The sequence below is a fragment of the Podarcis raffonei genome, chromosome 5 (genome assembly GCF_027172205.1).
Source record: "Podarcis raffonei isolate rPodRaf1 chromosome 5, rPodRaf1.pri, whole genome shotgun sequence".
Taxonomy (NCBI): Eukaryota; Metazoa; Chordata; class Lepidosauria; order Squamata; family Lacertidae; genus Podarcis; species Podarcis raffonei.
Genome location: NC_070606.1, coordinates 14,696,325 through 14,708,312, shown reverse-complemented (window position 1 = coordinate 14,708,312; position 11,988 = coordinate 14,696,325). Strand labels below are relative to the sequence as shown.

Genomic DNA, 11,988 nt, shown 5'->3' with positions numbered 1-11,988 from the left:
AAAATGGTTACTGTTGCATTCTAGTGGAGCTCTATATAAGCAGGCTGGCTGAACCCTTCAGTTCTGTTCTGTTCTGGCCTGTGAATAAACAAGAGCTGTTTGAAGAATCGCTGTGTCGTCTGATATGTTCACCCACAACTTAACATTAACACTCATATTGAACTCAGCAGACCACCATAAAATACTTCCCCCATCTCCTTCCACCCTGCCTGCGCAACCCCCGTGGATTCTGACTATGTAGCCAGTTATTGCATATCATCATCATCATCAAGGGGACGCGGGTGGCGCTGTGGGTTAAACCACAGAGCCTAGGGCTTGCTGATAAGAAGGTTGGCGGTTCGAATCCCCATGGCAGGGTGAGCTCCCGTTGTTCAGTCCCAGCTCCTGCCAACCTAGCAGTTCGAAAGCACGTCAAAGTGCAAGTAGATAAATAGGTACCACTCTGGAGAGAAGGTAAACGGTGTTTCCGTGTGCTGCTCTGGTTCGCTAGAAGCGGCTTAGTCATAGAATCATAGAATCATAGAGTTGGAAGAGACCACAAGGGCCATCGAGTACAACCCCCTGCCAAGCAGGAAACACCATCAGAGCACTCCTGACATATGGTTGTCAAGCCTCTGCTTAAAGACCTCCAAAGAAGGAGACTCCACCACACTCCTTGGCAGCAAATTCCACTGTCAAACAGCTCTTACTGTCAGGAAGTTCTTCCTAATGTTTAGGTGGAATCTTCTTTCCATTGCTCCGTGTCCGCTTCTCTGGAGCAGCAGAAAACAACCTTTCTCCCTCCTCTATGTGACATCCTTTTATATATTTGAACATGGCTATCATATCACCCCTTAACCTCCTCTTCTCCAGGCTAAACATGCCCAGCTCCCTTAGCCGTTCCTCATAAGGCATCGTTTCCAGGCCTTTGACCATTTTGGTTGCTCTCCTCTGGACACGTTCCAGTTTCTCAGTGTCCTTCTTGAACTGTGGTGCCCAGAACTGGACACAGTACTCCAGGTGAGGTCTGACCAGAGCAGAATACAGTGGCACTATTACTTTCCTTGATCTAGATGTTATACTCCTATTGATGCAGCCCACATGACCTGGAAAAACTGCGGACAAATGCCGGCTCCCTCGGCCTATAGAGTGAGATGAGCGCCGCAACCCCAGAGTCGTCCACAACTGGACTTAACGGTCAGGGGTCCCTTTACCTATCATCATCATCATTATTTCAATTTGTATACCCACCCTTTATCAAAAGGGGCCGCGAGCTTACCTGGGAGTAAGCCGTGTGGAATTCAATAGGACTTACTCTTGAGTAGATAAGCTCAGGCTCCGCAGGAGCCATGCTATAAAATAAATAGCAACGAAACAGCCATGAGGTTTGTTTAAACAAGAAAATAACAGGTGTGGAATTGGAATAACAGGTTTGGAATTGCCCAAGAAAGATGTTAAATTATTTTTGTATGCCACAACTGCTGCTCGTATTTTGTTAGCTAAAAAGTGGCAAACCCAAGAATTACCAACAATTGAAGAATGGCAGATGAAGATGATGGATTTTTCAGAGCTAGCCGACCTAACCGGAAGAGTCTGCGACCAGAAGGAGGAGGAGTATCAGGAAGATTGGATTAAATTTAATGATTACTTAGTTAAATATGTTAAGTTAAATTAACTGAAAACAGCTTGCAGATACTCAATTGGCTTAGGATTTTATTTAAGTTAAGTGATGAATTAATATGTTTAATTTCATAATGTGAAGATCTAAGGATGTTAATGTTTAAGTTAAATTTTATAAGAACTGTGATTTGGAAAACCGTTAAAAGGACATGCAACCAAGGGGAAGTGAGGAAGTCACTTAACAATGTTAATAAGTGTGATTTTTAATAAGGCTATGATTTACGTTTGTTTGTTTTATGCGTTTGTTTGTTTATAATGTTGTGAAAACCAATAATTTTTTTTGGAAAAAAATAAAATAAAACGCGACAATTAAATTAAACGTTTCACTTTCAATTGAGGGAGAGCACGAAGGCCCCGTCGCCCTGTCTCTTGCTTGGGGGGGCAAGAGAAGCAACCAGCCCTTAGCCGCGCGTGCGCTGTAAATAGATCCACTGTTCCCCGTGAGGGAAGAGGCCGCTTCCGCCCGGCTGAGAGGCGGCGACAGCGCGTGCTTGCGCGCGTGCGCACGCGGAGGCATGGCGTCAAAAGCACGCGCGGGGCTTAGGTCCTGCGACGCAAAGGCTGGGGATGATGGGAGCTGTAGTCCAGACGACATCCGGGGAACCAAGGCCGGCATTTCATGCGCCTATGATGTGCGTGACGGAGCGCGCCGCGCGCCTCCCCCCGCCCCTTTCCGCCGTCAAAGGTCAGAGTTCCCTTCGGCGCTTGAAGGGCCGCCATGGCGTTCGGCGGCGCCGCTGCTGTCCGGCTGCGGCCTCTCCAGCTGCTGCGGCCGCTGGCGTGGAAGGCGGCGGCTCCGAGCGGCGCCCGTGCCGGTCCGTGAGTTGCTGCTGCCGCCGCTTCCCATGGGGTGGTGCAGAGGGGGGAGGCGGGGGAGGTCACCTTCCCCTCAGGCGGGCGGGTTGTGGGGGTCAACATCCCTTGGGGGGGTCACTGCCCCACAGGTGGGGGGTCACCTTCCCCTCAGGTTTGGGGGCCACTTTCTCAAATGCAGGGGTCACCTTCCTTCAAGATTCAATGACTGTCAGATAGGGGGGGTCGCTTCTCCACAGGTGAGGGAGGTCACTACCTCAAGTGGGGGGATTACATTCCCCTGAAGTAGGGGGAGTCACCTTCCCCTCAGGTGGGGGTCACCTTCCTCTCAGGTGCGGGGGCCACTTTCTCAAATGGAGGGGTCACCTTCCTTCAAGGTTCAATGACTGTTCAATGGGGGGGTCGCTTCTCCACAGGTAAGGGGGGGTCACTACCTCAGGTGGGGGGATTACATTCCCCTGAAGTAGGGGGAGTCACCTTCCCCTCAGGTGGGGGTCACCTTCCCCTCAGGTGCGGGGGCCACTTTCTCAAATGGAGGGGTCACCTTCCTTCAAGGTTCAGTGACTATCAGATTGGGGGGGTCAGCATCCCTTCAGTTGGGGGGGCTCGCTTCTCCACAGGTGAGGGAGGTCACTAGTTCAGGTGGGGGGATTACATGCCCCTGAAGTAGGGGGAGTCACCTTCCCCTCAGGTGCGGGGGCCACTTTCTCAAATGGAGGGGTCACCTTCCTTCAAGATTCAATGACTGTCAGATGGGGGGGCTCACCTTAGGTGGAGAGTCACCTTCCCCTCAGGTAGGGGGAGTCACCTTCCTCTCAGGTGGGGGTTACCATGCTCTAAGGTGGGCAGGTCAATGACTACCAGGTGGGGGGTGAGCATCCCCTCAAACAGGGGGTTCACTTCTCCACAGGTGGGGGGGATCACATTCCCCTGAAGTAGGGGGAGTCACCTTCCCCTCAGGTGGAGGTCACCATGCTCTAAGGTGGGAGGTCAACATCCCCTCACTTCTCTACAGGTGAGGGCCACCTCAAGTTGGGGGGGTCACTTTTCCCTCAGGTGTGGAGGTCCCCTTCCTCTTCACCTGGGGGTCCATTGAGAGGGAAGGAAGTTGAGGCTGCGATGGACCTACGGGTGCCACCAAACACCTGTTTTCTGTGTTTGTAAGAACTTGGTTGCTTAGTGAGGTAGCGCCTGCCGCTTTGGAACTCCCTGCCTATTGATCCCAAGCAGACATCTTCACTGCACTCTTTTGGCACCTGCTTAAAAAGACATTCCTGTTTAGGGGAAGCCTACCTAGGTGCTTTGAGGATTGAGATGGTTTCTAACCTGTTTGTGTTTTAATTTTTTGTACATTTCAAAGGTTCTCGGTTTTAGCGCCTCTCTTTCCTGTATACTGCTTTGTTGTTGTTGTTTTACCATCAAGTGGTGTATGAAATAGAAGAAATGGTCAGAGCAGCCTGCTGGATCAGGCCATTGGTCCTCCTTGTCCGGCATCCTGTTCTCCCAGGGGCTGACCAGGTACCTGTGGGGAACCAGCAAGCAGGAACTGAGCACCAGAGCAAAATCCCACACTCATGGTTTCCAGCAACTAGAATTTGGAAACATTCACTGCCTCCATGTGCTGAGGGCAAAGCCATTAATAGCCCTCTCCTCCATTAATTTGTCTAATCCATTCTGGTTGATGTCCACCTCTTGCCTCCTGTGGGGGCGAGTTCCACAGCTTGACTATATGCTGCATGAAGAAGAGCTTCATTTTACCTGTCACTCCATAGCTCAGTTGATATGGGACAGCTGCATGGTGCTGATTACACCAAGATTGCAGGTTCGATCCCCATATGGGATAACTGCATATTCCTGCCATTACAGGGGGTTGAACTTGATAATCCTCAGGATTCCTCCCAACTCTACAATTCTATGAATCTTCCAACGGTGGCTGCAGCCCTTTTGCATGCTGGCTTTGGGAGACAGCTCCATGAACACACAGTGCCTTTATCACTGAGTAAAAGAGAGTGGGATAGGGCTGTGGCTTGGTTTTTCATTGTTCTCTAGTTTTCTTTTTGTGCTGTGAATTTAGTGGGGCTTCATTCCTGAATGCCTGTGACCAGAGGGTCCCGGGTTAGAATTCCCTGTTCAGTAGCACCAAGGATGATGGTGGCTTTAAAAAGAGAGAGAGAAAAAACCAAAGCCAGCTCCTGCCAGCACAATATCTGGGCTATTCGCGTCTTCTCAATTTTCTCTGTGGCTTCTGTCATCTTCATCACCATCGTCACTTTTAATTTGCATACCGCCGTTCTGTGTTGCTATACACAAGGCAGCTTACAAGCTGAAGAGGCAACAAAATATGCAAGAAAGGTCACACACCTTACAACGATCCAATGCAAATAAGTCATAATTTAAAAATGACTTAAAATAAACATGTAAAATAAAGAATATTCAGTAATCCATCAGCCTGTAATACACAATAAAATTAAACTCTCAAAATATCAGCCAATAATGATTAAGGAGAAATTTACTCTCAACAGTTACAATAAACCATTACTAAATTATAATCAATAAAAATAACAAGTCATAAAATACCACGATACATTAAACTATGTAAAAAAGATTGACTTGAACAACAAGGTCACATAACTTTTGAAATTATTAAATGAACCCCCCCCTCCTTCCTTCCTTCCCTTCTTTCCTTCCTCTCTCTCTCTCTCTCTCTCTCTCACACACACACACACACAGAGAGAGAGAGAGAGAGAGAGAGAGAGAGAGAGAGAGAGCCTTCGCAGTCACTTCTGCTATTCTTAAAGCTGTGGCCTGGGAGAGGCTTTTCTAGGGTACCTTCATGCCAAACCTCCACATCCCCACCCTTAATGATTAGACTCTTCTGGTCATTCTACCCCTCGCCCCCTAGCTGCCGCTGCGCTTTATGCAGAATGTTGTGCTCTTTCTGCATAAAGGGCAGGGATTTGTGCTTCTGGATCTCTTTGCTTTAGCTCTCATTTTGAATGGCAGGTGGTGACTGAGGATGGAACCGCCTGTGATTCTAGACTACATGCAGGGCTGCTGGAAACACACCCAGGTTGGGGTTGTTTCTGCAGATTTTCCTGTGTTACCGTATTTTTCGCTCTATAACACGCACCCGACCATAACACGCACATAGTTTTTAGAGGAGGAAAACAAGAAAAAAAATATTCTAAATGAAACAGTGGATGTATGATTTTTGTGGTTCATTCTGTGGCCACAGACATGTGATCTGAGAGTGAGTTTGGTGTAGCCCAATGCAAAAATCCTGAGGAGCCATGTGGATCCATGTTTGTAACCACGTTTTTGCACCACTGCGGCCCCAGGCAACAGTGGGTGCGTGATTTTTTTGGTGCAAGATGTAGCCATGGACATGCTATGTGGTCTGATGGTGAATTTGGGATCCATGTGGATCCATGCTTTGTAACCACGTTTTAAGTGAGGAGGGAAGGAAAAGCACTCAAGGGACAAGGAGCACGCGTGGGGTGGGTGGAGAAGGATGCTGCTAATAATGAAGAAGAGGGGTATAAGGGGAGGAACCAATCAGACAGGACTTGTGTAAGCGGCTCCTCTCCTCTCCCGCTTTGCTCCTTTAAAGAAGCAGGCTCTCTGTCCCTCTCTCTTCCCCACTCAGCGGCTCTTCTCCCGCTTTGCTGTTTCAAAGCAAGCCACGGAGGAGGGAAGGAAGGGGAACCATGGATCCTCTGCTCACGACTGCAGCAGATTCCCCCCGCCACCCGTAGGCATTCCCTCCATAACACGCACAGACATTTCCCCTTACTTTCTAGGAGGAAAAAAGTGAGTGTTATGGTGCAAAAAATACGGTATGTGAGCTCGCTGTGTGTTCCCCTATGCTTGCTCCACATCATTGATTGTCACAGAAGTAAGAAAAAATGCAGGGAAGTAACACTACTAGATCTGGCAAAAGTATTAGATTGTGAAGGGGGAGAACATTGTCATTTTCAGTGGCAACCCCACTTGTTTTGCCGTGAGGTGAGTGTGTTGCCGAACACAGCTGTACACTTATTTCCTTAGCTGTGAATTCAAAGCTTCCTTTAATGCAGGCCTAAATGAATTCAGCTTTTTGTTCTACAGCACTGTACTGTTCCTGCTCTGAACAATCTATTCTTTGTAAGCTGCTATTTCCCCCTGTAGCCTTGGGCTTAACTTGCATTTCTTCCTCCAGCTTCGGACACGCCAAAAGACTTGCTGCCTGGGCCTTACCCCAAAACTCCGGAGGAACGGGCAGCTGCGGCAAAAAAGTACAACATGAGACTGGAGGACTATGAACCTTATCCAGATGATGGCATGGGGTGAGGTATACTTGACTCAAAAGATTGGGTGATGTGGGGAGCTGGGATTGTGAAAAGCATATGCCAATCCTAGTGTTGTTTGCAGACACTTGGGTAAAATAAACATAATATTCATGCTTCTTGACTCTTCTCTGCCTACCCCACCCCCAGCAATAATAGATGGTTTTCATGATGTTCAGTCAGTGGGGATCCAACCACACCATCTTGGGAACCCCTTGGACTTTGCAAGGCCAGCCAAAAAGGAAGGGACAATTTTAAGCACATATTCAGGTCAATACTGTCTCTCTCAGCATGGATATTTGTTCATCTTCACATCAACTCAGTGACGTGGGTTATTAGTCCAGTTTTTACCAAGGAGTAATGAAAACTAGGGAAATGAACCTGCATTAGCAACATGAGGTCAGGGCAGTGCCTCAGGATTTTAAAATAGAGAAAATTCCTACCCTATCCAAACCCACTTGAGAATGTTAAAAGGTAAAGGGACCCCTGACAATTAAGTCCAGTTGCAAACAACTCTGGGGTTGTGGCGCTCATCTCACTTTAAAGGCCAAAGGAGCCGGCGTTTGTCCGCTTCCTCAGACAGTTTTTCCAGGTCATGTGGCCAGCATGACTAAGCCGCTTCTGGCGAAACCAGAGCAGCGCACAGAAACACCGTTTATCTTCCCACCGGAGAGGTACCTATTTATCTACTTGCACTGTGTGCTTTCGAACTGCTAGGTTGGCAGGAGCTGGGACTGAGCAACGGGAGCTCACCCTGTCGCAGGGTTTCGAACCACCAACCTTTTGATCGGCAAGCGCAAGCGGCACAGTGGTTTACCCCACAGCGCCACCCACGTCCCTGTGTTGAAAATGTTAGTAGTATCCAAAATATTGGTCTGTAAACTTCTACTTTAAGGGATGTGGGTGGCGCTGTGGGTTAAACCACAGAGCCTAGGACTTGCCTATCAGTAGAGCAGTTCTTTGCATGCCTTCTGTGTTCAGAACAGAAGGGAGAGTTGATGTCCAATCATGGCATCCAATGAAATGTGGGCGTGTTTAAGGGGACCTGTTCAGTGTAAGAGATGCTGAGCCAATACTCACAAGCACTGAGCCGGAAGAGCAAATAGGCTCTCGTGCATTGCTGATTTGGAGGGCAATATTTACAGAAACCTTTTTAACAGACTCCATAGATACCCAGGGAATCTGGTTGGTGACTGCTGAAATACAACAACGTTAAGACTAAAGTTTTTAAATGTAAGCAAACAATTCCATGTTAATGGCGTCCTTCTGTAGTATGAAGCTCTTCAAGACTCGTAATTGGAGAAACATTGGCCTAATTCATGGAGGATCCTCTCTCTTAGCTCACATTTGTAATAATATTAAAGTGGCAGTAGCTGCCACTGTGACATAAACTTCAGTCTACCTCCCTCTCTCTCCCCTCCTTCCTGATTGGAATTTGGATCTTTTCTAACCCTGTGATATATATTTTTAATTAAATACACAACTCCGAATGGGTTTTGTTTCCATGACTTAGTGGTATATCACACTATATCCCGCAGAACCTGCAAACTAGGATAACTGGGAAATGGTAAAACACAGGCAAATTGCTTTTTACAGAATGAAATGGCTGAGTATTTTTTAATACATAAACATAATACTCAGATCTTCATAGGATGCTTTACCTGCTTTCTCTTCTGCTCTTGTATTATTGTCTAGTGCAATGGATTTATGGTGACTTCCTTATATACTTTTCATAGTTACGGTGACTATCCCAAGCTTCCTGACCGATCCCAGCATGAGAGAGATCCTTATTATCAGTGGGACCATCCTGAGTTAAGGCGTAACTACGGCGAGACAGTAAGGATGACAGTTTTTTGTGTTCCATTTCTGTGATTTCAGTTTGCAGTCCATATTTATCTGGGTTAGGGAGAGTATCACAGACTTTTTACTGAATCACATTCTGATGCTTCCAAGCTCAAAAAATCGTCCTGTTCTTGAATTTACTTAGTGTACACACACTGACGCTTTAGAATCCAAGTTTTGAGTATGAAAATGATAATTGTATGTGTTTTAAAAATAGATTCTGACCTTGCAGATATTTTGCTTTCTGATTGCAGTGTATGAAGTCACACAGTGTCATCAATACCTGTGGTGCTTTGCAATGTAACACAAACTAAGCAGGTCCTTTTCCTAAGAACTTAGTCTAAACATGGATAGGGAGGGGACAGAAAGATGCTGGTAATAAGGGCTAAGCAGGAGCAACTGAAGTTATAGGCACATAGGATGTGTTTTCTCCTGGAAACACAGATTTAACAAAGGAGGGCAAATATTAGAGAGAGATCTATATCAGTGGCTTGAAGACTAATAAGAGAAGGTGCATGCACTCAGGGGGATGATGTCACCTAGACATCATCCAGACTTCCTGCATTGCAGGGGGTTGGACTAGATGATCCTTGGGTCCCTTCCAGCTCTATGATTCTATGACGTAAACAGAATCAAGGATGAATGGATGGCTCTGTTTCAAGGAGCAGGAGGTCTCTAAGCAAATCAGGGTAACAGAGTTGGAGGAGTGAAGATCACAGGCGAGAGTATATTAAGATACAAAACAGAAAAAGTCATCATGGGATGATGTCTCATCACAGCAGAGTCCCTTATTTGCAGAAAAATTCAGTTGGTTTTTTTTGTTTTTTGTGGGGGAAGTAAAACAAGTCTGGAGGGGGAGCATGTGAGGAAACCGGGTGTGTCCCCCTCCTGTTTTTTTTACTGGGTCTTCACAACTAACTTTGTTTGCTTGTCATATCAGTTCAAGGGGGAAGATTTATTCCTGCGATGTGAACTAGTTCACGTCTAAGCTTCCCCATAGACAACCACTGGTTCATAGTATTAGCAGTAAACGTGTGTGAAGCCCTCTCTCATCTCCATCATAACCCCAAGATAACTCGCAGGTGGTGTTGGCCATATATAACCCCGCCTCCCCTTTGTCTTGACCAGCTGCACTGGCATTTTGATATGTTCATCCGGAACCGGGTTGACACATCTCCCACTCTCGTGCCCCGGAACACAATGTTTAAGTACCTCTTCGGCTTCGTTGGCTTCATGGTCTCCATGTTTGTTCTTGGCGAGATATTTCCGTCCTACCAGCCTGTGGTGAGTTACAAGTCAGCCTTTAAGAGAGGGTCTTGAATATCTGGCTGTGAGAGCCCTCTAAAGCTCATACCTAGACTCCAGTGCCCCATATCATCCGGGGGGGAAACCACTTTCTGTCTTTTGTTAAAATACTTGGGGGACCTCAGTCTAGGGAGTCATCTGTGCTCCTCAGGACACTCCCTAGGCCATGCCCCTGTCTCCAAGCCACACTGTAGTAATGCTCCAGCCGCTCGCCCCTCCCTCACCTGTCCTACAATCCAGCAGGGTCAGGCTTAGAGGAACGATGGCTGGCAACATATACTTTTTTGCAGGACAAAACACATCAGAGGGTACTTGCTGCCACCACTCCCTTGTACCAGGGGCACCAGAAGACTTAACCCAAGGGAGAAGGTTATTCTTCCTAGTTACCGGCTGCCCCACCCTGTTCCCACAAAATGCAGGCAGAAATTCAACAGATACAGTATGCAGCTAATTAGTCAGGCTCTGGATTCAGACCTCCCTCAGAATGGCACGCAGGACAACAAGAAAGTTCTCTTTTTAAAATTTATTGGATCAAAAGGATCCTCCCAACTTCTCAGAGACACAGCAGATACACATTCCCGGAGTGATTAGGGTTGATAACTCATTCACACCCAGACAGCCTTTTTAGGTACCAGGTGCTAAAATCCCACTAATCAACTTGGAGAGTTTCCTTCCTTCAGATGCCTGAGATAAGCAAATCACACTTTCAGAGACGATGAGTCTCCTCTTAAAACAACAAGGACACATTCCCCATAAATCCTTTGGTCTTCCCATAATACTTTGCTTCTACTTGACCAAAGTTTGTCTACTAGAATTTCCTAACTTCACTACACACACTTTCTGTTGCCCAGCTGGAGTGTGTCATTGAACGTGCCTCTGGTTTGCCTCCATAGAAGAGGGGTGGGGTGTAAACCTTGTGAGTTATTATTATTTATTAAATTTGTATATCGCCCTATACCAACAGGTGTATTCCAGCACGTGGCTGGAATGTAATCTGCTGTAGCAAAGTCAGAGTTGCAGCCCTGGATGGATCCCCATAAAGAAATGGTGGCCCTGAAAAAAAACTATCCTTGAACCCTGAACTTGGTCTACAAGGATGGGGTTCTTACGGCTCACAATAGATTGTTTGGCAGGTGATAATCTGTCTTAAGTGAGAAATGCCACATGCAGGTGGCCTTGTGAGCAAACGGAAAGTGGGGGGCATGTTCAGATTCAACATGTGGGTTGGCAGGTATTTTGTTACTTTGAAAGGGCTCACTTGATGTGAAGTTCTGTACTCCATAAACATGTAGTGTGATGAGTTAATTCTCGCTGTCTCCTATTCTCTGCAGGGCCCAAAGCAATTTCCCTATGGCGACCTGCATGTGGCACGAGGTGGGGATCCCAGCGAAACACCCGTGGTGAAGCACTATGAGATATAAGGATGGCTGGAACTGCAACTCCTCTTTAATCCTCTCTGATCAGGATTATCTATAAAACAAACTGTACACCACTCTTCTCAAGATCCTGGTGTGGTTTTTTTTTTTTTGAGGAGGGGTGGACAGGATGGGAGGGCACAACCATGAAAGCCTCTATTTAGTTATTTCTGATTTGTATGAGTATGTTGTACAGTGGGCCATGTGGACTTAGCATGCATGGCTCTAAAACCTAAAGAGAGTTCTTTTATGTGTAACCTTGTTTCCTTCAGAACCTTTTGCATCGTGTGAGAATCGGCACACAAAGTATGATCAATACAGCATGACTCAGAAATGTTGTAAAGTAAAAGCAAAAGAGCTGCAATATTCTGACAAACATCCAGGTTATTCAGTTAAGTAGCACTGGACCAGCTTATTTTTGAATGAGGGGCAAACAGTTAGCAAAAGACAACAAGCCAATCTCAGCTACTGTGTGGTTGGCTTGTCAGGCTAAGGCCTGGGTTCAAGTGCTCATTCTGACATAAAATTAACTCTCGCCAGTCACAGCCTGAGCTATGTGTCTGGGCTTTTGTGAAAGATGAGGAGGAGGACAGTTATATATGCAGCTTTGAGCAGTGAGATATAAATGT

At 46.7% G+C, this 11,988-nt stretch overlaps 1 protein-coding gene across 1 annotated transcript; it reads left to right on the top strand.

Annotated features, from left to right (window-relative positions):
• The first annotated feature begins 2,328 nt into the window (after positions 1-2,328).
• On the top strand, positions 2,329-11,446 carry NDUFB8 (NADH:ubiquinone oxidoreductase subunit B8). The gene is made up of 5 exons (XM_053387936.1): positions 2,329-2,474; positions 6,671-6,797; positions 8,534-8,633; positions 9,768-9,923; positions 11,276-11,446. The coding sequence occupies exons 1-5, from the start codon at positions 2,378-2,380 to the stop codon at positions 11,363-11,365; spliced, it is 570 nt and encodes a 189-aa protein (XP_053243911.1). The 5' UTR covers positions 2,329-2,377; the 3' UTR covers positions 11,366-11,446.
• Positions 11,447-11,988: the final 542 nt, after the last annotated feature.

Bases quoted from the DNA above. Each gene is read 5' to 3' on its own strand.
- NDUFB8 (XM_053387936.1), top strand. From the start codon at position 2,378: ATGGCGTTCGGCGGCGCCGCTGCTGTCCGGCTGCGGCCTCTCCAGCTG. The intron at 2,475-6,670 runs GTCCGTGAGTTG...TTCTTCCTCCAG, and splicing joins TCCGAGCGGCGCCCGTGCCG to CTTCGGACACGCCAAAAGAC. The intron at 9,924-11,275 runs GTGAGTTACAAG...TATTCTCTGCAG, and splicing joins TTCCGTCCTACCAGCCTGTG to GGCCCAAAGCAATTTCCCTA.